The 26,142-nt window shown below is 50.6% G+C and overlaps 1 protein-coding gene across 4 annotated transcripts in view; it reads right to left on the bottom strand.

Annotated features, from left to right (window-relative positions):
- Positions 1–25,608, bottom strand: part of SHMT1 (serine hydroxymethyltransferase 1) — a 36,876-nt gene extending 11,268 nt beyond the window's left edge. For 3 of the 4 annotated variants that reach the window (XR_013961189.1, XM_080679874.1, XM_080679876.1), the window contains exons 1-9: positions 25,364–25,608; positions 18,333–18,447; positions 17,303–17,448; positions 10,232–10,347; positions 9,465–9,625; positions 4,672–4,753; positions 3,993–4,205; positions 2,608–2,724; positions 1,364–1,486 (exon numbers count right to left, since the gene is read on the bottom strand). Coding sequence is in view for 3 of the 4 variants with exons in the window: in XM_080679874.1 (XP_080536000.1) it covers positions 1,364–1,486; positions 2,608–2,724; positions 3,993–4,205; positions 4,672–4,753; positions 9,465–9,625; positions 10,232–10,347; positions 17,303–17,448; positions 18,333–18,428 (1,054 nt within the window). In the remaining variant the exon portion in view is untranslated. Of the gene's footprint in view, positions 1–1,363; positions 1,487–2,607; positions 2,725–3,992; positions 4,206–4,671; positions 4,754–9,464; positions 9,626–10,231; positions 10,348–17,302; positions 17,449–18,332; positions 18,463–25,363 lie in introns of all 4 variants that reach the window. The other variant, XM_080679875.1, reaches the window with a different exon arrangement.
- Between the last annotated feature and the right edge of the window lie 534 nt (positions 25,609–26,142).

The raw sequence follows: 26,142 nt of genomic DNA, 5'->3' as shown, positions 1-26,142 counted from the left end.
AAGTTAGCGCTTAGCTCTGGACCTCACAGCCCAAAGCTCAAGACACAGTCCCCACAGCCTCCCGCTTCCTGGCTGTGTGGCTCTAGTCAGCAGCTCAGCATTTGGAACCGCAGATGCCCATTGGTAACTTAAAACCAGCAACATGCAAGGCTGTCATGAGGGTTAAATAAGGGACTGTGAATCGTGCTTGGCCAGCGCCAGGCAGGTTGGTACCCAGATGTGCTGGCTGCCATCACAGCGCCCATGATCTTCAGAGGGAACGAGGGGTGGGGACAGGCCAGGAGCTCAGGAAGTGGGCACTCACCAGAGGCTGAGCAGCAGGGCTGTGGGGGATGACTGTATCAGATGACTTTGGCCTAAATCCTGGTGATGCCAACCAAGCCTGGCTCCCAGACCAGCATCACCTGGGAGCTGGTTGGAGGCAGAGCCCGCCCCAGGCCTGCATTAATATGCACATCCACGTTTGAGAAACAGTGACTTAGAGAACCTTGAAGGTCATGGTCCAGACAGATCCCTGGGGCTTTCTTACTGGAAGATGTAGAGGAGGGAGGAGAAAGCAAAGAAAGGAAGTGAAGGAAAGAGATGCTTCTCAGAGGACATGGCTGAGAACATGGCATTTGCCCAGCTCAGCCGCTCACAGGCCTAGTGGGGAGCCCAATCCTCAGACGGGGTCCTATAAAGGCAGCAGGCAGGGGTGGCACACCTGCACCCACAAGGGACCAGGACCCACCCTCCTGGGCCACCTCTGCTGGCACAGACGGCAGCCGGCAAGCCCAAGAAAGCTGCCCTTCCTCTCGGTAGCAAAGTTCGCTCACTGCCTGCCAGCTCCCATGGCCATCCCTTCTCTGACCCTGCAGGGACTGAGCACGCCCCCCCCCCCCCCCCCCCCCGAGTGAGCCCTCACCGCCAAGCCCAGCTCACTCAGGGCTACCATCTCTGAAGGCAAAGGCGGGCATAGCGGTGTCTGAACTCCCTGGCCTCCTGGCAGGTGGTCTACTACACCGTGGCCCTTGGGGTGAGTGGGTCAGTCCTATAGGCTACGCCAGGCATCGCTGTGGGCAAGGTCCTGGTGCTGCCACCCACCGGACGTGACCACAGTTCCTAGCCTCTCAGTGAGCTCAGGGACTCCTTCAGAAAGCTGTTCTGAGGGCCCGAGGCCTCACTGGCCCAGCAGAGGAGGCAGCTGTCCCTGTGTGAGGAGAAAAAAGGCCACCAGGGCGCAGCAACACCTCTGGAGGTGCCCTGACTCATACCCCCAGCAGCCGCAGTCCAGGGCCCTGCTACAGCCACACCCTGCCTGGAGGAGTCAGAAGCAGCAGGGTCACAGCCTAGGCAGTGGGTGCAACCCAAGTTTCTGTTGTACCTGTTACTATTTTGTAGCCCAGCTCCATCAGGGCCTCGGCCAGCGCCCTGCAGTTGGCCACCACCTGGTGCTGGTACACATGGAACTCTGACGTCATGGCCTGCTTCAGAGCCACGGCCACCCCTGCAGGGGAGACAGCGGTTAGGAGGCAGGACAGAGCACAAGACAGGCTGAGACTCAAAAACCTGGTTCTGTTCAGGCTTGTTTTTCGCTGTCATGGAAAGGGGTGGATGACATCCCCCCAAATGACGTATATTTTTAACCCTACAATGACCTGGCCATGCCGCCAGACCTCTTCTGGTTGAGGATGTGCTTTTCAGGTAGCCTGTCTCCCAGGTGTGGAAGTTTGGTGCTGGTGAGATTTTCACAGGAGAGCTGTTCTAAGCAAGGCAGAGCTTGCAGGCAGTCCTCTACGCTCCATATATGAAAATGCTGCTGAAAGCTGAGGCGTTGATGCCAAATCACGCAGCCCTTCCAGATCAGATTCTAGGTGAGGGTGCAGGCCTGTGCCACCTGCACGTCCTGACTTATCTGGTACCTTGTGTTCAATCCTGCGGCTGCTTGCAGGGCACAGAAATGGAGGAGAATGCAAAACGCACATGCTGCGTCCCGCCAGAGGCTCCAGTCAGTGTGGCTGGAGGCTGGGCGATGCCATCCTCTGAGGGCGGAAGAAACTGCAGATGCTGAGCTTGCGGGCATTAGACCTTTGTCCTGGGCTCTTCTAGCAACTGTTTTGTTCCAAAGAAGAGAGTGGAGTAACTGAGGTAGTCACAGATTTCTGAGCCGCTTGTATAGAGAGGGAATGAGTCAAGGACTGCTTGCTGGGGGTCCTGGAATCGGGTCCAGGAGCCACGGGTGCGGCCCTAAGGCCAACGGTGCTAGGATCCGACACAGGTGCCCCACCCCCACAGGTCATGCCTTCTTCCAGCTGTCCAATTCCTCCCCCGTTGCTTCTTAAAGAGAGCTCCACATAGACTGGGCCTGACTCAGCTTCCCCGAGGGCAGCCACACATGTCCCTACCTCGTAACAGTCCCGAATTTCCCTGAGCTTCCTTGTTAGCATCTCCTAGACGGGGACATTCCTCTCGTGTCTCCCCAGCGTGGAAGTCCTGGCACGACTTTGGTGGACAGGTGAGGGGGAGTTAGGGGCCATGAGTGAACAGAAGTGGGACTGACGACATGGGGCTGCTATGGATGAAGGGACACCCTCCAAGGGCTCGGGGTTGGGTTTCTTGAGGTCCTACCAGCAATGGCGTGGTTGTGGGGCCCTCCCTGCAGCCCTGGGAACACAGCAGAGTTGATGAGCGACTCCAGGTTGTACAGAATCTCTTTGCCTGTTTTGGGATCCGTGCTGCGCACTCCTGGATGAAGAAAAAGATCAGAATGGGAACAACAGATGGGCTGTTTTCTCCACCTGAACTCAAACCCAGACTGCAGAGCTGTGGGCGCTACTCCTGGAGGTGAGACCTGCATGACATGCTACGGGCAGAGAGGGCGCTGGCTGCCAGGTGGGCAGTCTACCCTTTCACAGATGGAATGAAATGATAAACATTTCCCTCCAAGAGACTGTCACAAAGAATACGCCTTGGGCATATCTCCTCAAAGAAGTGCCAGAGAGCGTTCTGCCAAGATGACTACTCTGAGGAGATAAGACTCATGTGGCTAGAGACGGGGACTAGGGCTCCTTTTGGAGAAGAGGTTAATAATCAGGACTACAACACTGATGTGTCCAGAGAGCTTCTCGTGAGCCGGAATGGCTCTCAGCACTTTACCTACATTAACCCGTTGCATCCTCACCGCAGCGGCCAAGGCAGGCGCTGCTGTGGTCCTGCCCCGGAGCTGAGGGAAGAGGCAGAGGTTCACCGCTGGCCCCAGGCCCAGCGAGTCTGGGGCATGGCCAGGACTTGCTCCAGCTGGCTGAGCCAACAAACAGGCAGCGGGGAAGGCAAACATCTCCCAGGCAGGAGGAGGGCTACCTGCCCCAGACACCTCAGCGCATGGAAAGGACTGCAGGGTGCAAAGGCGCCCACTGCACACGGGTGCGCCGGGCGGGGCCAGGGAGGAGCTGCTGACGGGGTTAGAGACCCCGTCTCCCAAGGGTGGCTTCTCTGCGGACGCCAGGCCCCCGCACAGGCCCACATGGCTCTCTCACATGTGGGAATCCCAAAATATGGGGGGCATCCACATTCATGTGGGCTGGAAGCATCCCACTGCTGGAGAGAGAAATTCTTTACTGGTATGATAAACAGGCGCTATGACTTGTACATCGATGCCTTACAGCTTGATTACTGGGAGTCTTTCTCTAGAAGAAACATGGCAATGCACCAAAATAATTCTGTGCCGGTGGCCCCTGGTTGCCTTGGCCAGCCATGCAGTCTTCCTTTCCCTCCGGCACCTGCAGCACGAGGAGGAGGCCGCCCAGCATGCCATCCTCCTTTCCTGGGTCTGACAGCTGCGCTGCAGGCTTCTCTCCAGATCCCCTGAACAGACTATCATTACCCTCAGTAGCTCTCTCAGATCCCAGTGTCTTCAAGGCATCCCAGGTCAGAGTTTCCCCAGCCCCGTAAGTGGATGCTGAACACCGAGAGAGGAACCCTGTCCTCCCCCGCCGCCACTCTGAGGAGCACACCTCGCCTGTAGAAGATCATGCCGGCGCGGCAGCCTCGCAGGGTCTTGTGGGTGGTGGTGGACACCACGTGGCAGTGTTCGAAGGGGGAGGGCACCACGCCAGCCGCCACCAGCCCGCTGATGTGCGCCATGTCGGCCATGAGGTACGCCCCATTGTCATCGGCAATCTTCCGCAATCGAGCGTAGTCCAGGTTTCGGGAGTAGCAACTGGTTCCTAAGATGGCAAAAGCGACCCCGTTGTCAGAGATATCCACAGCCAACTGCGGCCTAGCGACAAGTGGCCTCTGTATCGACACATCTGAAAGCCTGGAGACTTCTCCCTCCACAATCGGAGAACAGAAATGAAGGATGTTCTCGAAAAACATCTTGTGTCAAGGCAGCCACTCTGATCTCTGCCTCTTCGATGCCCTGGGGTGGGGACAGCCCCCACCTATGATGCCACCCCCAGTTAGTCAAGGATTAACATTCCTAGATGCTTCTCCGGGAACAGCCTCGGACCTATCCACCAGGGGCTAATTGTGGCAAAGTGGACATCGGTCCTGAGAGAAGGATATACTTAGACCCAGAAGCTCAGCCATCCAAGGCAGAAACCAGGACGGGGTGAGGAGCAGCGTCCCGTCTCCGCTTTGCGCAAGGCCTGGGACTGGGAACTACCATCACTGCTTTCCGCCGCTCATCACCTGCGATAATCAGCTTCGGGTGGAAGAGGCGGGCATTTTCCTCCAGTTGGTCATAGTTGATGTAGCCAGTGTCCGGGTTCACCTGTGGGAAGCCATGGACACGCAAGCTCAGGGGCCCGCGCCCCTTCCCCCGGGACTTGCACTGGCCGTCAAGGGTCAGGCAACTCCTTCCACCTGCCCAAAGCTGTCTGCTCCTCTTTGCCATGAAGACAGGAAGATGCCCCAGGCCAGGACTTGAGGGTGAGGTGGGGTACCCCTCATTTGGCATGCCCCTGTGGTGCAGACAACCAAGTAGCACTCACAGACCCACGAAGGCCTGTGGGGTTCGGGGGAAAGTGAGCCCCTCCCCCAGGGTTCTCCTGGGATGAGGAGGAACTAGAAAGCCACTGCAGAGAGCAACAGGAGTGAGGTAAGCAGGCAGCACACATGCAGGTGCCCAGGCAGCTGCTTTCAGGAAGGAGACAGAGGGCCCACCGGCAGCTCCTTCAGTCCCAGCCCAGGGAGGCCAAAGAGAGGAAGTCGTAGGATTAGGAAACCTACGAGGTGACTTCCCTCACCGCTTGTATATCTAGGAAATCCAAGACTCGAGAAGCAAGCTACTAGAACTAGTAACTGCATTTAGTGAGGTCACTGGATGTAGGATCAAAAGCCAATTAAAAAATCAATTATATTCATATCTATGAGCAGCAAAAATCAGAAAATGAAATTTTAACATTATATCATTCGTTAGTTTCAAAAGCCATAAAATATCTAACAAAAGATGTGCAAGACCGCTACCTAGAGCATTATTGAGAGAAATGTAAAAGCACTCAAAAGTGACAGAATGCAGGCTGTGCGTGGGGAGGGACAGTGTGGCAGCAGAGCGGGCGGGGGAGAGCCAGCTGGGACCGGCCGCTGCAGAGGCGGTGCAGGGCTGCAGGGCAGCGAGGCCTTCCAAAATGTGGCACAAGGTCAGCTGGATGCCTACCGCAGCCACCACTGGCCTCAGAAACCAATTCAATTCCAGATGGAGTGCAGATGGTAAGACAACTTTTCTCTTTTTGGGCAACACGTTTCTTAGTAAGTTCAATTTGTTAAAGTTATGTTAAAGCATTTATGCTAAGGGGAAGTAAAAATAATCCCAGGGGGCTGGGTGGCTCAGTGCCTGAGTGCCATCCCGTGCACCAGGAGGTCACGGTTTAATTCCCGGTCAGGGCACATGCCCAGGCTGCGGGCTCGATCCCCAGTGTGAGGCATGCAGGAGGCAGCCGATCCATGTTTCTTTCTCTTGGATGTTTCTATTTCTCTCTGAAATCAATAAAAACGTATTTTAAAAAATATCTCAGGGGTTTACTGTAGGAAAGTCTTCGGGGTGTGGGGGGCATGGGAGCCCTTGGGGAGGAGGTGGTGAGAAACTTCTCGCGTGGAAGCCCCACCCCATGGAGGGAAGGATTTGGGGTTAGGTGGTCACCCTTTCCAAATTAAAAAAAATGCTTTCAGTTCAACACAATCACAGATGTGTGTGCTCAAGGTTCTGGGAACCAAGAAGTTGTCTGGAAAGCAGGCTGAAAGACCATTTGTGGTTGTGTTTTACGGATGTAGCTGAGTCTTTCTTAGTCACCTAAACTCAGCAAAGAAACTGTTAACTGAAAAATCAATGGCTGATCCACATTAAAAAAAATGGACATCATTCTAAAAAATTTTAGAGGACATAATTACCCCCAAAAAATCAGTTGCTACTCTCTCCCTGCACTTTTTGCTTTTGAAACTTGTGGGATATTTTTAAAGTTTTTTTTTTTTTTTTTTTTTTAATTTCAAAAATTCGGCAATAACACAGCTCCTGGAAGAATTCACAGGCATGTAACCAACTGCCCTGCGGCCAGAGCAGAGTGGAGGCCTCGGACAGGAGGGAAGGGGCCCCCTCCTAGCACAGGCCCAGCGGGAAGGAGGTTCCTTAGTCACAGGGGGAGAGCGACAGCAGGTGCATGTGCTGTTTCTCCATAGAGATGGACTGCCTGGCCCAGTGGTCGACGGTGCCTGGTGTGAAAGCCCCATGGGGGCAGTGCTGAAAGGCTAGGCAGGAAAGCAGCCTGATGGGTAACAGTTACTGCTGAAGACCAATCAGGTTTGTGTCCTCCTGCCTGACCACCAAGGCTGGTGCCCACAGCTGCCCTCCAGCAGGTGAGCCGGCCAAGCTGGCCAGGGTCCTGGTCCCAGCCACTCGACACCAACAGGCCCAACACTGGGCTGGCCTCCCGTGTGTCCACAGGACTGCAGCCTGCATAGTGCATGTCAAAGATGAGGGTGGCTGTGGGGGTGACTGGGGTGCAGCCCCAGGCTTGCTAATGCTAGGAAGACTTCAATAATAGCAGACATTGGGCTAAAAGCACAAGGCTCCCCAAAGGCCCCCTTGAAGGTCGAAGAACAAGCCCATAGCTCCTCTGCCACCATGCTTTCCCTGGTGAAAGAAACTAGGAATCGGCTTTTGTGCTCTCAGTGCAAAGACAGAGCATTGTATCACTACTGTCCTGTTTCAAATTCCACGTTCAAGGTCAGCACTGGCCACTGGAAACACCAAGGCTTTCCATGGAAAGAAATGAGCCAGCACTTGCACTCAAAAAGCATATGGCCCTGGCCGGGTAGCCCAGTAGGTTAGAGCATAGTCCTGATACGCCAAGGTTGCGGGTTTGGTCTCTGGTCAGGGTACATACAAGAAGCAACCAATGAGTACACACATAAGTGAACCAACAAATCGATGTCCCCCCTCCTCTTTCTCTCTCTCCTCAAAATCAATGAAGAAAAAAAAAGCTTATGTGCAATTACTAGAACTGAGACAAAGGCTAATAAAACAGCAAACAGCTCTGGCCGGTGGATAGAGAGTTGGCCTGCAGACCAAAGATTCCCAGGTTCAATTCCGGTCAAGGGCATGTACCTGGGTTGCAGGCTCCTCCCTGACCCGGGCCCTCGTCAGGGTGTGTGAAGGAGGCAACCAATCGATGTGTCTCTCTCACATCGATATTTCTGTCTTTCTCTTTCTACTACTCTCTCTAAAAATCAATGGGAAAATATCCTCAGATAAAACACACAACAAAGCAAAACAGCAAACAATCAAGGATATGCAACATGCTAAAAAACGCCTCCGGAACCCCCACTGGGGATCCAGCCCCCAACCAGGCAGGTGCCTTGACCAGTTCATAGGTCAACGTGAGCCACACCGGCCATGGCTCTTTCTTTCTCTTTCTTAAATATGTTTTTGTTGTTGTTAGTCCTCACCAGAGGATATTTTTTCCATTGCTTTTCAGAGAGAGTGGGAGGGAGGGAGGGAGAGAGAAACATTACAGCGATGTGAGAGAGATACACTGCGTGCCTCCTGCACGCATCCCAACGGGGTGGGGCCTTGACCGGGAATCGAACTGTGAGCACAGGCCAACACTCTAACCACTTAGCTCCAGTCAGGGCTAAAGATGTTTTATTGTCTTTTGTGGGTTTTTTTAGAGGTGGGGGGAGAGGGGGAGAGAGAAACATCATTTGGTTTCCTCCTGCACACTGCGACCAGGGATTGAATCTAAAACCTGCGTATGTGTCCTGACCAGTATCACCTCTCAGTGTATGGTAGGACGCTTCACTGAACCACACTGGTCTGGGCAGCTTGATTTTCTTAAAAGGATAAAAGTGTGTGTCTGATATTCAACCATGCGGAGTAGTGCATGGCTGCCTTTGCTCTGATGGGATGTATGGAAGGAACCAGGGACGGCCCACGGAATGAGAGCCACGAGAAGAGTTCCCAGGACGAGGAAGAAGCATCAGGTGCATAGGGTGTACCGTAAGCAAGTGTGCACGCCACCTCTTTGTACCATCTCTCTACTCATCTTCATGGAGAACTCCCTGCGCCCCCCAGGAGCCCATGGATCTTACATGCAGCTACACTTTTCTCTATTTAATTTAGAGAGAGGGAGGGGGAGACACTGATTTGTTGTCCACCCACTCGTGCACTATTGGTTGCCTCCTGTATGTGCCCTGATTGGGGATGGAACCCTCACCCTTGGCATATCAGGATGATGCTCTAACCCAGTGGTTGGCCAACTGCGGCTCGCGAGCCACATGCGGCTCTTTGGCCCCTTGAGTGTGGCTCTTCCACAAAATACCACAGCCTGGGCGAGTCTATTTTGAAGAAGTGGTGTTAGAATAAGTTTAAGTTAAAAAAAATTTGGCTCTCAAAAGAAATTTCAATCATTGTACTGTTGATATTTGGCTCTGTTGTCTAATGAGTTTGTCGACCACTGTTCTAACCAACTGAACTACCTGGCCAGGGCCTTACATACTTTTTTTTTTTTTTTTTTACACCAAACTGTTTATAATGACAAGGGCCCCACATAAATATGTGCCGGTCCCGCGATGGGCATAGGGCCTGGCTAAGGAGGCTGACGAGGTGCTGATGGGGGCTGCTGGCTGCGGCGGGAGCTCCGGCTGCAGCTGCTGTCACTAGGGGTCCAGCTGGGGGACCTGGTTGTTGGGAGCTGTCACTGCCCCTAGTTCTGGGGCAGCTGGCAGCCCTGCTGTGGCTGGAACCCCCTATGCAGTTGCCTCCCCAACAGTCCCTGTGCCGTAGCTCAGCCCCTCGGTGTTCCAACCCAACCATCCCCAACCTGTCCTGTATGCCTGAGGAGTCCCCAGGGCAGGGAAATGACAAATGGTGAAAGAGGGGACTTCCTATAGTGCCAGGTGAACAAAACTCATTCCTATTGGTGCAGCCACACACTGGCGGCTTTCTGAGGAGGCAGACTATGGGGCTGTGGAGAGAGAGGCACTCTTACCTTATAGGGCATAGATTCAAAAAAGATGGATGTAGCAGAGATTTTCTTCTTGTCTGTCATGAACCCGTGGGTCAGGTGGCCTCCGTCAGGCAGGTCCAGGCCCATGATGCGCCCATGGGGTTCCACCAGGGCGGTGTACACTGCGAAGTTGGCAGGGGAGCCTGGACCGGGCAGACCAGAGGGCGTACAATGGCTTCTGCCCATGCGGCACCTGGCAGGACCCCAAGCTCGGCCACTAGGCCATCAATCAGAAGTGGCCACAACAGACTTTGCCACCATATGGAACAGAGAGAAATGCTCCGTCTCTGACTCCATCAGGTTCAAATCTGTGTAGCTCCCATGGCCTTCAGGTTAACGGCCTGCTCCAGACATGCCAATCACTAGAGGAAGTCTGCGGGGCCTCAACTCTGCTTTCTTAAGATGGGTTTGAGGATTAGGGCCCCAACTTCTCGATCAACAAATCTTTCCTTACTCCAAACTCTGAGTTTTGGCCTTTCAAAGTGTGGGGCACACGGACTTTGGACTGGAAACAATGATGCATTCAAGCCCTCAGAGGTTCCCTACACCAATTCCTTTGAGAGTGAGGGAAGGGGAGGGTCAGACAGCACACTATCCTTGAGGGGCAAGAACAGTGGGAGCCAAAGACATGGAGAAAGACAAACACGACAGGAGGGGTTTTTTCTAACTTCTGTGGATGGGCAGGCCTTCTCTTAGGCTCCTCTCCATGAACACTGGCCCAGGCCTCTCTAGACCTGGTAGTTAGTTACCCGAGTAGGGCTGGACGTTGACCCCCCAGCACTGGGGGTCCAGATCATAAACCTGCAGCGCTCGCTTCTGACAGAGGATCTCCAGCTCATCAATAAACTCAGTCCCGCCGTAGTACCTGCGTGAGAAGAGCAGGAGACTTAGGGCCTCTCTGGCAGAGGCCAAAGAACTTCGCGCAGGACGGAACAGGAGTGGAGCCCTGGTGTGAAGCCACGGGACTCGCCTTCTCTCAGTGCCCGGCTCCGACACTGAGTTAGTGTCTCCTCACGAGGAAACTGACGTAAGCTATAGGACCCGCCTGGCATTAGCATTGTGCTAAGTGAAACAAGCCAGTTCCAGCACTGAATGCCCCTTACATAAGGTACCAAGAATACTCACATTCATAGAGACAGAATGTGCAATGGTGGTTGACCAGGGGGTGGGTGGAGGGAGAGGTAGAGGGTTTTTGCATTTCTAATAAAATTTTATTTCTCATTTAATAATAACGTATCAAAATTTCTCATATATTTATGTTTTTTATTGGTATACATACTAATAATCATAATAACGCAATCCAGAAGAAATTTTTAACACTTAGGCCTTGTGGTCACAAAAAGCTTTGAAATTTTTAAAATTATATTTTTAAAATTAAATGTATTTACATTTTTTAGTTATGGTAAAAGTCACATAACATAAAATTTACCATCTTAACCATTTAAAAAAAATGTTTTTATTGATTTTTAGAGTAAGAAAAAGGGAGAGAGAGTGAGAGACAACAACATCGATCAATTGCCTCCTGCATGCTCCCCCACAGGGATTGACCAGCAACATGGGCATGTGCCTCCACCGGGAATTAAACCAGCGACCCTTTGGTGCATGGGACGATACTCAACCAACTGAGGCACACATTCTTGACCATTCTTAAACATACAGTTTAGTAGTGTTAAGTGCCTCATGTTGATAAGTACTCACATTGTTACACAGCAGACCTCTAGAACTTTTTCATCTTGTGAAACTGAAACTCTACACCCGCTGAACAACTCCCCATTTCTCCCTCCCCCAGCCCCTAGGAACCACCATCTACTTTCCATTTCTATGATTTTGACTACTCTAGGGACCTCATATAAAGGGAATCATATAGTATTTGTCTTTTTGTGACCAGTTTATTTCACTTAGCATAATGTCCTCAAGGTTCATCCTTGCAGCATGTGGTAGGATTTCCTTCTTTTTTTTTTTTTTTTTAAATAAATCTTTATTCAGATTATTACAATTGTTTCTCCTTTTTCCCCCCATAGCTCCCCTCCACCCGGTTCCCACCCCACCTTCTGCCCTTACCTCCCCCCCACTGTCCTCATCCATAGGTGTATGATTTTTGTCCAGTCTCTTCCTGAACCCCCCCATCCCCTTTCCCCCTGAGAATTATCAGTCCACTCCCTTTCTATGCCCCTGATTCTATTATATTCACCAGATTAATCTGTTCCTCAGGTTTTTAATTCACTTGATTTTTTAGGTTCACTTGTTGATAGATATGTATTTGTTGTTCATAATTTTTATCTTTACTTTTTTCTTCTTCCTCTTCTTTAAGAATACCTTGCAGCATTTCATATAATACTGGTTTGGTGGTGATGAACTCCTTTAGCTTTTTCTTATCTGTGAAGCTCTTTATCTGCCCTTCAATTCTGAATGATAGCTTTGCTGGGTAGAGTAATCTTGGTTGTAGGTTCTTGCTATTCATCACTTTGAAAATGTCTTGCCACTCCTGTCTGGCCTGCATAGTTTCTGTTGAGAAATCAGCTGACAATCGTATGGGTGCTCCCTTGTAGGTAATTAACTGTTTTTCTCTTGCTGCTTTTAATATTCCCTCTTTGCCTTTTGCTCTTGGCATTTTAATTATGATGTGTCTTGGTGTGGTCCTCTTTGGATTCCTTTTGTTTGGGGTTCCGTGCGCTTCCTGGACTTGTAAATCTATTTCTTTCACCAGGTGGGGGAAGTTTTCGGTCATTATTTCTTCAAATAGGTTTTCAGTATCTTGCTCTCTCTCTTCTTCTGGCACCCCCATAATTCTGATGTTGGTACGCTTGAAGTTGTCCCAGAGTCTTCTTACACTATCTTCAACTTTTTGGATTATTTTTCTTTTTGCTTTTTCGGTTGAGTGTTTTTTGCTTCCTTGTATTTCAATTCTTTGACTTGATTCTTGTGTTCCTCTAGTCTGTTGTTGGGTCTCTGTATATTTTTTATTTCAGTCAGTGTATGTTTAATTTCTAGTTGGTCCTTTTTCATATCTTCGAGGGTCTCGTTATATTTATCGGCCTTTTCTAGGATATTCTTGAAAAGCCTTATAACCGTGGTTTTGAATTCTATATCCAGTCATTTGTTTTCCTCCATTTCTTTCGTTTGTGATCTGTTTCTTTGACGCTGCATTTTCATTGCTTCCCTGAGTTGGTAGGGTAGATTTGTGTGCTAGGTTTCCTATATGGCCCAGTGGGTCAGCCTCCCCAGTTAACCTGAGGTGGACACTCTTGGTGCACCCCTTTGTGGACTGTGTGTACAGCCTTGTTGTAGTTAAGTCTTGATTGTTGTTGGTATCACTGGGAGGAATTGACCTCCATGCCAGTTGGCTGTAAGGATCAGCTGTGTCTATGCTGGGAAAAGTTCGGTGCTGGAGACAGCCTTATAGGATTAGACTTGCCAAATTGCAATAGCCTCTGTGCTCAGCTTGGATGGGGTGGAGTCTCAAGGCGGAGCAGACACTCTTGGCTTCCAGTCAGCCTTGCCCTTGTGCGCGTGCGCGCCTGCAGACCTCTGCCTTCCCCGGCTCCCGAGTCTCCGCCTGAGAGTCCAGATTCCCCTCACAAGAGCGTGGGTCCCCAGGGGCTCGCCTGGAACTGGGGTTCAGTGCAGTCAGAACTGGGGCTCAGTGCAGTCAGGAGCTTCTGACTCCCACTAGGGAAAGCCTGTGGCAACCTTCGCAGCCTTTGTGCACACTGGCATGTGCGCGCCTGCAGACCTCTGCCTTCCCCGGCTCCCGAGTCTCTGCCCGAGAGTCCAGATTCCCCCCACAAGAGCGTGGGTTCCCAGGGGCTCGCCTGGAACTGGGGTTCAGTGCAGTCAGAACTGGGGCTCAGTGCAGTCAGGAGCTTCTGACTCCCACTAGGGAAAGCCTGTGGCAACCTTCGCAGCCTTTGTGCACACTGGCATGTGTGCGCCTGCAGACCTCTGCCTTCCCCGGCTCCCGAGTCTCTGCCCGAGAGTCCAGATTCCCCCCACAAGAGCGTGGGTCCCCAGGGGCTCGCCTGGAACTGGGGTTCAGTGCAGTCAGAACTGGGGCTCAGTGCAGTCAGGAGCTTCTGACTCCCACTAGGGAAAGCCTGTGGCAACCTCCGCAGCCTTTGTGCACACTGGCGCACGCGCCTCCAGAACCCTGCCTGCCGGGGCTCCCCCGGGTCTCCCCTGGATCTCTGAGTATCCAGGTGCCTTTCTCTCTACCTGACAGTCCAGACTCCCCCTGTATGAGCCTGGGTCCACGGGGTTTTGCCCGGGACTGGGGTTCATGCAGTCAGAACTGGGGTTCAGTGCGGTCAGGGGCTTCTTTCCCCCTTCCGCCAGAGAAAGTCAGCCAGGCTCTCAGCCGCCCTTCCTCTCTGCGCACACAAAGACCCTTTGCCATACCTCCAATTCTCTGTGAGCTTTTCTCTTTCCTTCTAGTTGTAGAATTTTCACTCAGCCAGCTTTCCCGTGGTTCTGGATGGTGTCCGTTCTGTCTTTTAGTTGTAGTTTTGAAATTGTTGTGCGAGGCAGCAGTTTAGGTGCTTACCTATGCCGCCATCTTGGTTTCTCCTCTTTTTTTTTTTTTTTAATTGCATGTACTAGAGGCCCGGTGCATGAAATTCATGCATGGGGGGGCGTGGTGGGGGGAAGTCCTTCAGTCTGGCCTGCACCTCTCTCAATCTGGGACCCCTTGGGGGATGTCCAACTACTGGTTTAGGCTTGCAGGATCGGGTCTAAACCGGCAGTCCGACTTCCCTCTTGCAATCTGGGACCACTGGCTCCTAACTGCTTGCCTGTCTGCCTGATCGCCCCTAACCACTCTGCCTGCCTGCCTCATTGCCCCTAACCACTTGCCTGCCTGCCTGATCACCCCTAACCACTCGCCTGCCTGCCTGCTGCCCCTAACTGCTTTCCTGCCTGCCTGATTGCCTCTGCCTCGGCCCACGCCGCCAAGGCTTAGTCCGGAAGGACATCTGGAAGGTTGTTTGGCTGTCCGGTCTAATTAGCATATTACACTTTTATTATTATAGAGAAACCACCTTTGCTTATCCACCTGTCCATCAATGGACACTTGGGTTGCTCCCATATGTTGATTACTGTGACAAATGCTGTTATGATAATGGTGTACAAATATCTGTTTGATTCCCTGATTGGAATATATACCCAGAAGTGGAATTGCTGGATCATATAATTATATTTTTCATTTTTTGAGGGACCTAAATACTGTTTTCCACAGTGGCTGCACATTTTACATCCCTACCAAAAGGGCACAAGGGCTACTCCTCTATATTCTCACCAACACTTGTTTTGTGTGTGTGTGTGTGTGTGTCTTTAGTAGCCATCCTAATGGGTGGGAGGGAATAGCTCATTGGGGTTCTGATCCGCATGTCCCTGATGTTCAGTGATGTTGAGCACCTGGTTCATGTGCTTGCTGGCAGGAGTTACAGTTTAATGGGTACAGAGTTTTGTTTATACAAAATGAAAAAGTTCTGGAGATGATGGTGGCGATGGTTGTACCATATTGTGAATGTGCTTAATGCCACTGAACTGCACATTTAATAAGGAAAATTTTCTATTATGTATATTTTACCATAAAAAGGAAAAAAGGGTGAATGAGGGGTTTTTACTCAGAATAAGGCAGGTTAGTAGGGAACTAGGGAAGATCCTTGGCAAGTGGGATGGGGAAACAGAGAGAGAGCTGAACAAACTGGCCAGCAATTCACAGCAGATACAGAGAGCCCTGGGTGACTAGCAAAGGGCAAAACTGGTGCGAACCTGCCCCCAGGTGGCCTTTCCTTCCCTGGCATATTGCTGGTCATGCAGTTTAAACCCCTTGCCCTGGGGCTGACCAATTAGTGGAGACCACGACCCTGAAAGGGTTTAATTCCTCACCTAAATGCCCAGCCTTTAAAACTCTCAAGAGGAAGGACACAGCCTGCACTCTCCCTCCCAGGAACGTGCCCATGCCTTTCCCTTCCCCTCTACTCCCCACAGGCAGGCATCTCCTGCACTCCACGGGGTCCCCACCAGGGTGCAATGGGCAGCAGCAGCTCGTCCTGGCTCACCCTCTGATCTGATCCTGTCTCCGAGGCCCCTTTTCTCTGACTCCTTAGTGAACTGGAGCAGTGCCCCCAGGCTCTCCTGCTGCTTCTGTCCTGGCCCCTTCCTGTCTCACTGCCCCAGCTTCAATAAGTATCCTCGCAAAGTCACCTGTACTCATGGTGTGAAATCTTTCCTGCACCAAGTCAAGAACCACATACTACTGGCCGGCCCTGGGCGGATCTGCTCCAGGTCAGGTCCCCCTACAACACTTCTGATGTCAAATGTGAGGGGTTTTTTCCTCACACCATCCAGTTCTGACACCAACCAACCATCCTACAATTCAATTCATCTCTGACCACTAGCTGGGGCAGCCCCAGCCCCTGAGGCTAAGGGCTCAGCCCCCAGGCCGTCCCACTTCAGAGGCTGTCACAATGGCTGATCCCCAGGTTGCTCACTTCTTTCTGACAAACTCTGGGATTCCTACAACCCTCTCTCACGTTCAGTAACTCACCAAAGTGACTCACGGAACTCAGGACAGCACTTTACTTACTCTCACTGGCCAGACGCGTGGGGCAGGTGCGGGGAAAGGGTTCGGGCTCCTGGGCCTCTCCAGGACTGCCCCTCCTAGCACCTCAACCGTTCACCGACTGGGAAGCTCTCCACCTCACCGTGCTGGGTTTTCATAGGCTTCCCTACGAGGTAACTGATCAAATCACTGGCCATTGGTGGTGAACTAGGCTTCAGCCCTCTCAGCATGCCTTGGTCTTTCTGGCCACCAGCCCCATCCTGAAGCCATCTAGAGGCCCAGCAAGGGACACCTCTTAACATAAACTCAGGAGTGTTCATTATGAATAAGACATTACTATCAGATTCAAAGAGTTTTAGGAGCTCAGGTGCCAGAAACCAGGGACAAAGACCAGATATTTCTTATCATACCCCCATTGGAAAGCATCTGGATCCGTCCCAGCTCCACTACCTGTGTGCGAACTTGAAAAGTCACCGAATCTTATTAAGTCTTCGCTCTCCCGTCCTTACAGCATGGAGCACAGCCCCCCTTTCCCTACAGGGCTGCCATGAGGATCAAAGGAGATAGTAGTTGTGAAAACACCCAGTGACCTCCTCAAGGTAACATGCAAATGTTAGTCATTGACAGCAGAAGGAACACAAGCCCTTACTCTGGTGTCTGGCCATTCTACAGAGAGCTGCAGAGTACCTCAGGATGGAATGCCAGTTCAACTCCCAGGGTGATCCTGATTTTTCTGTGTCCTTCAGGACACAAAAATACAAATTTGCAAAACCATACGTCAGATTCTGTAATCATCACTTTGTCTGGTGATGACTGTAAAAGCATATAATTTCTCCGGGTTCTCCGGGGGAAGGAGTTGCCCAAATCACCGCCCATGTAAATCCAACATTTATAACGCAGAAACGCTTCTGTGCAGCAGGTTCAGTGTCCACTTCTGAAACTGCTTTGATTGCTCACACGCAACAACCCCCTCCCATAGCATCACTCAGAGTACTTGCTGACCTTTTTCTAGAGGCTCACCCACAGTTCAGCAGCTCCGCACCCCTTTAGAGGGACTGGCCGGCTCGTCAGGAAAGCCCCACAGGAGCTGTTAGTGACCCTGAGCGTAGCTGCTCTAGAACATCGGCGCTATCACAGGGCCCAGCATAAAAGGTGTGTTGGACCGCAGGAGTGGACAGGAGCCTGCGGGGCTTGCACTCTGCAGACTCAGTGCCTCGCCCACCCTGCCGGAAGCAGCGCTCAGATAGCATTCACATACCTCTGGCCAGGGTACCCCTCAGAGTACTTGTTATTTAAGCAGGAGCCCAGGGCCTCCAAAACGGCTCGGCTGGCGAAATTCTCTGAGGCGATAAGCTCTAGTCCAACCCTCTGCCGGTGACTCTCCTTCTTAATGATGTTGTAAACCTGAAGAGAAGAAAATAGACATAAACATTTGGACCTCTAAGCTCAACATTCTACTCTGATCAAAGCAATGGCCGAGGAAAGAGAAGAGCCACTGTTATACAGCCATATTTTGCCCTCAGAGGTTGACCATAACCCAAAAAACCAAACTCAGAATCTACTTAAAAATAAGTATCTCACCTAATTTTTAATTCTATACCATCTTATCTTTAGTTTTACATTTCACCAAGTTTCCCCCTCCCTGATTCTCTTCCTTAAAATAAGCTTCCTAAAAGGATGGTTAGGCCAGGCTGGTGTGGCTCAGTGGTTGAGCGTTGACCTGTGAACCAGGAGGTCACAGTTCAATTCCTGGTCAGGACACATGCCCAGGTTGCGGGCTCCATCCCCAGTAGGGGGCGTGCAGGAGGCAGCCGATCCATGATTCTCTCTCATCATGGATGCTTCTCTCTCTCTCTCCCTCTCCCTTCCTCTCTGAAATCAATAAAAACATATTTTTAAAAACACATTAATAAAAGATGCTTCTTGGTGTCTGCATGTACTCCTCTGAACTGTAAGAAAAGGGTCAAATCTCAGTGACCTTCCCCGTCCCTCCACAGCACCCAGCACAGCACTCTGCACTTTGTAGGAACACAGGAATACTTAACCTTGCCTGGAAGGGCTTTTAGCACTTTGTCAGCTGCTGTCTCTACTCTGCACTTTGTAGGAACACAGGAATACTTAATCTTGCCTTGGAAGGGCTTTTAGCACTTTGTCAGCTGCTGTCTCTAAGTCTGGCACTCTTATACTAACTGCAAGGCTGTTCTGAATGAAGGGTACTTAGGATTAGAACTAGAAAGTAAACAGGAGACTGGGATTTAAGGACCCCCACAAAGACCCCACAACCTCACCTCAATGTCGCTGTCTTTCAGGGGCTGTGCCAGCATTTTGTCATGCGAGGACCACACGTCAGCATTCTCGGGAGCCCTGCTCACCGCAGTCGCCATTGCACTGGTTCAAAGTCGCCTCAAAATGGAAGAACTTCCAACATTAATTTTAATCAAAGCTCAATGCAACTTGTTAGTTCTCTGAGTTGCTAAAGTATCGACACTATTTTTTAGCCCCTCCCTCAACTGCTTGGTAAATATGAAAATATTCTATTGCGATGCCACCATGTGGGACTTCCGGTTCCGCTCTGGACTGCAGATGCCAGCTTGTTATCCAGTTAGTGATGAGCACCACCCCCACTCCCTAGGAGGCCTGACCCCGAGGACAGAGCCCTGCGCTGCCTTTTCTCAACTAACCTTTCCTGTTATGGCTATCTCTCCAACTACACTAACCTCCTGGAAGGCAAGGACTGTGTGTCACTTTTATTTTTTTTCAATCTCCCACAGAATTCAGTGCGGTCATACATGAAGTAATATTTGCCTGAACAATAAATTACTGACTTAAATGTTATTTTTTCCATTTTTCAAGTAATGAAAACGAGGCTCAGAGAAGTAAAGCATCTTAGCCTGTGGCTGCACAGCAAGTTGGCCATGAAGGTCAGACTCGAAACCCGAAATCATACGGTCCCTTTACCCACAGGGTTCCTGTAGAAACTGCAAGTTAAAGCGTGCACTGGCTTAACTACAAACTGCCCTGTAAGAATTATAGATAGAAAAAAAAGAACTATAGATGAATAGTTTTCATCAGAAAATTGTATCCCAACAAAACGCTGGAAAATGTGTTTCTACAAAGAACGAGAATTTGTGATCCGTGGCATCTCCCCTGGCGTGGAAGTTTAAATATTCCCAGGAACCAACTTCCCCTAATCAACAGCCGCAGCTTTTCCGTAGTGCTCCATTAACTTGGTAAGCTTTCATCTAGAAGGATTCATGGAGCCTGGCCGGTGTGGCTCAGCGGTAGCGCGTCAGCCCATGCACTGAAGAGTCTCAGGTGCGATTCCCCATCAAGGGCACATACCTGGATTGCAGGTGGATCCCAGGCCCAGTCGGGGTGCTTTTGGGAGGCAACCAATCGATGTGTGTCTTCCTCACATCCAATGTTTCTCTCTCACCCCCTCCCTCCCTTCCACCCTCTTTAAAAATCAATGGAAAAAATATCTCAGGCAAGGATTAACAACAACAACAATAAAATAAAAATAAAATAAAAAGATTCACCGACAACTATTTACTCAGGCCTCTCTGTGCCGCTATGGCATTGCTATTGGGAACACAGTTGTGAGCACAGCAGACTGGGCCCTGCCGTCAAGGGCCTTCCCTGGTGCGGAAGATGAGCAGCAAACTGAACAAGTGTACTAAATGCGGACGGATAAAATGAGAGCGCCACGAAGGACGAGAGCTGGGTGCTGGGGCGAGCGGGGCTTACTATGGACGCTGAGGCAGGGGCCTATCCTAGGAGAGGGCGTCTAGATTAAGAAAGATCCAGTCATGAGGAGAGAGCCCACCTCCCAAGAGTACCGAGGTTATACATATATATTGGTCTCGGCTCCTACCCCCTGTGAGTTGCTAAGTAAAAAGAGCTAGGAGCCTCAGTTGTTCTAATGAGGTGACCCTGGGTGGGCCCCTGGATGGCTCCTGGCTGGGGCGCTGGTCAACAGAAAGACCAGCTATGATTAGAAGCCTGGGATTTTCAGCCCTGCCCCCACTTCCCCAGTGAAGAGTTAATACTTGATCATGCCTACATGAGGGAGCCTGTATATATTCAGAGCTGCCAGGTCGGTGGACACATCCACGCTAGGAAGTGACGCACCTTAACTCCAGGGGGCACAGAAGCTCCTGTGCTCTGGACCCTGCCAGACCTCACCCTCTGTATGTCATCTTGCTGTTCACCTGTATCCTTTATCACCTCTCTGAAAAAACTGGTAGCCTGGCTGGACTGGCTCAGTGGTTGAGTGTCAACCTACAAACCAGGAGGTCATGGTTCACTTCCTGGTCAGGGCACATGCGCAGGTTGTGGGCTCCATCCCCAGTGTGGGGAATGCAGGAGGCAGCCAACCAATGATTCTCTCTCATCATTGATGTTTCTCTCTCTCCCCTCTCCCTTCCTCTCTGAAATCAATAAAATTATATTTAAAAAACTGATAAAACTGGGAGAAACCAAGATGGTGGCATAGGTAAACACCTAAACTGCTGCCTCGCACAACAATTTCGAAACTACAACTGAAAGACAAAACGGACATCATTCAGAACCACAGGAAGGCTGGCTGAGTGGAAATTCTACAACTAGAAGGAAAGAGAAAAGCACACTGAGACTCAGAGGAGCTGCAGGAGGCAGAGGTACCGAGGCACACGCGCGAAGAGGGTGGGCAATTCAGTGCGCAGCTGGCTTTCTCAATCCGGAGGGAAACAAAAGCTCCCGACTGCTCTGAACTCCAGTTCCAGGCTAGACTCTGGGGACCCAGACTCATTCGGGGAGAAACTGGACTGTCTGGCAGCAGGCGGAACTCGAGGTCGGCTTTCTCTCAGAGGTGCTTGCAGCGATTACTGCAGGACACTGAGACCCAGGGGCCTCTTAGGGCAGGGCTGACGGGAAGCCATTGCTGTCTGCTCAGCCCTGAGACTCCCCCCAATCCAAGCTGAGCACAGAGGCTTTTGCAAGTCTTGTCTCATACGGGTGTCTCCAGAACAGAAGTTCTCCCAGCATAGACACAGCTGATCCTTGCAGTCAATTGGCCTGGAGGTCAATTCCTTCCAGTGATACCAACAACAATCAGGCTTAACTACAACAAGACTGTGCACACAGCCCACAAAGGGGTGCACCAAGAGTGTCCACCTCAGGAAACTGGGGAATCTGAGCCACTGACCCTATAGGACACCTAGCACACAAAGCCACTCTATCAACTCAGGGAAGCAGCCAAAATGTGGAGACAAAGAAACAGGTCACAAATGAAAGAAATGGAGGAAAGCAAACGACTGGATATAGAGTTCAAAACCACGGCTGTAAGGTTTTTCAAGAATTTTCTAGGAAAGTCTGAGAAATTTAGCGAGACCCTCGAGAATATGAAAAAGGACCAACTAGAAATTAAGCACACAATTACTGAAATAAAGAATATTATACAGAGATCCAACAGCAGACTAGGGGATCCCAAGAATCAAGTCAAAGATATGAAATACGAAGAAGCAAAAAACACCCAACAGGAAAAGCAAAAAGAAAAAAGAATCCAAAAATATGAAGATAGTGTAAGGAGCCTCTGGGACAACTTCAAGCATACCAACATCCAAATTATGGGGGTGCCAGAAGAAGAGAGACAGCAAGATACTGAAAACCTATTTGAAGAAATAATGACAGAAAACTTCCCCTACCTGGTGAATAAAATAGACTTACAAGTCCAGGAAGCGCAGAGAACCCCAAACAAAATGAATCCAAAGAGGACCACACCAAGACACATCATAATTAAAATGCCAAGAGCAAAAGACAAAGAGAGAATATTAAAAGCAGCAAGAGAAAAACAGTTAGTTACCTACAAGGGAGCACCCATACAACTGTCAGCTGATTTCTCAAAGAAACTATGCAGGCCAGATGGGAGTGGCAAGAAATATTCAAAGTGATGAATAGCAAGAACCTACAACCAAGATTACTCTACCCAGCAAAGCTATCAATCAGAATTGAAAGGCAGATAAAGAGCTTCACAGATAAGAAAAAGCTAAAGGAGCCCTGGCCGGTTTGGCTCAGTGGATAGAGCGTCTGCCTGGGGACTGAAGGGTCCCAGGTTCGATTCCGGTCAAGGGCATGTACCTTGGTTGCGAGTACATCCCCAGTGGGGAGTGTGCAGGAGGCAGCTGATCGATGTTTCTCTCTCATCGATGTTTCTAACTCTCTATCCCTCTCCCTTCCTCTCTGTAAAAAAATCAATAAAATATATTAAAAAGAAAAAAAAAAAGAAAAAGCTAAAGGAGTTCATCACCACCAAACCAGTATTATATGAAATGCTGAAAGGTATTCTTTAAGAAGAGGAAGAAGAAGAAAAAGGTAAAGATAAAAATTATGAACAACAAATACATATCTATCAACAAGTGAATCAAAATCAAGTGAATAAAAAATCTGATGAACAGAATAAACTGGTGAATATAATAGAATCAGGGGCATAAAAAGGGAGTATACTGACAATTCTTGGGGGGAAAGGGGTGTGGGGGGTGCAGGAAGAGACTGGACAAAAATCGTACACCTATGGATGAGGACAGTGGGGGGGGTGTAAGGGCAGAGGGTGGGGTGGGAACCAGGTGGAGGGGAGCTATGAGGGAAAAAGAGGAACAATTGTAATAATCTAAACAAAGATTTATTAAAAAAACGAAGACAGCCGAAACCCGTTTGGCTCAGTGGATAGAGCGTTGGCCTGCGGACTGAAAGGTCCCGGGTTCGATTCCGGTCAAGGGCATGTACCTTGGTTGCGGGCACGTCCTCAGTAGGAGGTGTGCAGGAGGCAGCTGATCGATGTTTCTCTCTCATCGATGTTTCTAGCTCTCTATCCCTCTCCCTTCCTCTCTGTGAAATATCAATAAAATATATATATAAAAAAAAAACAAAGACAAAAAAAAAAACCACCAAAAAACTGATAAACGTTAAGTGTTTCCCTGAGTTCTGTAAGCTGCTCTAACAAATGATGGAATCCCAGGAGGGGGTCATGGGAACCTCTAATTTGTAGCCGAGCAGGACAGAAGTCATGGATAACCTAGGGACCTATTACTTGTGATTGATATCTGATAACCTGGGGACCTACTACTTGTGATTGACATCTGAAGGGGGTGGTCTCGTGGGTTGAATTAACTCTGGGTAGAATTGGATTGAATTGTAAGACACCCAGTGGTGTCTCAGAACTGCTGATGCGTGGAAACCCCCACACATCTGGTGTCAGAAAGGTTGCGTGGTAGTGGTGTGAGAGTAAAAGAGAAACACAGTGGAAAGGTTGTAGCTTTTCCCATACAAATACACACACAGTAAATTTGCTAAACAAATATACCCATTAGACAAAATAGTCTAATAGTCCCAAATTACAGTAATCCTCATTAATCTCTGGTACTATAACCTTTAACCAGGAAATTCCTCTTAGGGCTTTCAAAGCAGCCATTATTTTACCGTAAGCACAGCACGTTTAGAAATGAAGCACTGTGCTGGAACGCAATGGACACTTCTGTGGTCACAGCAGTACCACCTTGCCAAGGACAGGCAGGTGACCTTGAATGTGGCTGGCCACGTCCCACATTTCCACCAGCGGTGGAGAGACACGTGAATGCCGACCTCTGCACTCAAGAACGGCCAGTTCAACCCATGGACCTGTGCATGGACCAACACGCACCCTCGGCAGGTGGGAAGCCCACAACAAAAGCTCCAGAGCCAAAAACTGGCTCAAAGGGAAAAGCTTCTTTTAAATACTGACTAGTCAAAGTTAAAAAGGATTTGAAGGTGGCAAGCAGAGACCATTCTCAACCACCCAATAGCTAAAGCCCATTAGGAACCCTCCCCCTGAGGACAGTCAGCAGATCCACAGTCACTCTGTGAAAGCACTCAGCTCCCCTCTGCTCAGGAAAAAGAACAAAGTCTCTGCCTCATCTGTGGTCTCACTCTTCTCACTGCAGCAACAACCTGCCGCCCTGCTGCAAATCTTTTCCCTGTCCAAGATGCTAATTCTGACTCACAGAGACGCTTCTGCCCACGGCGAGAGTGCGTGTGTGGCCAGCACCCCACTCACTGCCCACCCACTGTGAGTCTCCTCCCCCGGGGCCTGTTATCACTCAGGATCAAGTCACCCCCCAGACGGGGTACTTAATTCATATTCTCAGTAAATCCATATCCTTGAGTCTAACTTAAGCTTTTTTTTTAATCAGGAATAAGTTTGAGTTCTTCATTCAGAGTTCAAGATTCTGTGTCTTGTTTTAATTAAATCAATTATAGATATAATCTATTATATCTACTAAATCAATTAAGTCTATTCTATGCTGAGGCACCCCGTAAGAAAAAGATCCTGAGGGGTGCTGTAGGGACAACTGGGCGCGCCCACCTTGACTGGGTTAGGGATGCAGTTCCTGCAGCCTCAACTGTCATGATATGGTGGCATGAGCCTCACTCACCCCCAGGGAGACAGACCTAGTAAATGAATTCATTCTCCAAAGTCACCAGCCTCCCCATGCCTCCAAATCTTCCCTGGGCCTCGGTCACAAGTGGCACCACCCAGGGGTCTGCGGAGGGAACCATCTGCTGAATGTCACCTGTCTCACAGACTCTGTGACCTCCACTTTACAGAAAACTGAGGCTCAGAGAGCTCAGGGCTTAAGGTCATGTCATTTGAACTCTGTTTTCCCTGTAGTTCCAAAGCCCTTCTTCGCCACCCTGCACTAAATAAAAGCACAATCTCCCAACTCTGCTGCACGTTCCCTCGAGAAGGAAGTTGCAAATTTGATCCCATAAGAATCTAAACTGACTGGTGTTTCCAGTGCAGCAACTGCCTGATTGAAGACACCTGCGGGTGCGGGGCTCAGCCGACCAAGGTTCACTTAACTTCCAAGACCTGGAAGCACAGGGCACCAGGCCAGGAACCCTTCAGCGCAACGTTTGTCTCCTAGAACAGGCTGCAGCCTGCAGGCCCACCCCCCAGGGATCCAAGAAAGCGCCCACAAACGTAGCGGTTGAAAGCGCAGGCTCCTGTGAGCCTTGGTTCGATTCCGTGTGCCCTGTTGCAGGGCCCGCCTAAATCGGCTCTTCTCTCCGAGCCTCACCTTCCCCGTCGGTAGAAGCACTCGGCTTGCAGCTTAGCTGTGAGGATACTGTAGCGAGGTGAAGGGCTGCACTTACATTTAAAATGCTCAACCAGAGAGTGCTCAGTAAAGAGCCGCAACTCGGACCTGTGTTAAGCTGAGGCCACCCCCCTACCGCACCGGAGACCAGAGAACGGGCACTCGGGACTCGCGCCGACCCATCGCCAGGCATTCCGCGCGCCCCTCACCTGCACGGCCTGCAGAGCACGTGGGGCTGGGGAGCCAGGAGACGCGCACAGCCGAGCGCGCAGCGAGAGCCAGGTCAGAGAGGCCCGCCCGAAGCTGCGCACCTGCCGGGACCAACTGGGCGCGCCCGCCTACCGACACCGTGGCCCACGCTGCTGTTGGCGCGACCAGAGTCAGAGACCCGCGGGGACGCGCAGCTGCCACGTGACCCACCGCGCCCGCCTCCACCCGGTACCCACCGCGGCCCGCCGCGCCCCGCCTCTGGAGGTGCCCAATCAGAGCGCGCTGCGTGTTGGGGGCGGGGCGGGGGTGCCGGCTCACCTAGGCTGTGAGCCTGGGAGCTGGGGTGCTGGGGACACCGTGCAGGGCTTGTCCCAGAAACTTGGGTAGGCCCTGGGGTTGGGAATGAATTTTGTTGCTTATATTTAGCTCTTTCATTATATTATACTACAGTTTAGCACGATGGTCATTTAAATGGGACAAACGTGGATTTGAACTTCAACACTGTTACTCTGTACCTGTGGAATCCTAGAACAGGCACTTACATGTCTCATTCTTTTTTTTTTTTTTTTAATATATTTTATTGATTTTTTACAGAGAGGAAGGAAGAGGGATAGAGAGTTAGAAACATCGATGAGAGAGAAACATCGATCAGCTGCCTCTTGCACACCTCCTACTGGGGATGTGCTGGCAACCAAGTTACGTGCCCTTGACCGGAATCGAACCTGGGACCTTTCAGTCCGCAGGCTGACGCTCTATCCACTGAGCCAAACCGGTTTTG

The sequence above is a fragment of the Plecotus auritus genome (assembly GCF_963455305.1).
Source record: "Plecotus auritus genome assembly, chromosome: 7".
Lineage (NCBI taxonomy): Eukaryota > Metazoa > Chordata > Mammalia > Chiroptera > Vespertilionidae > Plecotus > Plecotus auritus.
Note: the sequence above shows the minus strand (reverse complement) of the source record. Positions and strands in the feature narration are given on the sequence as shown.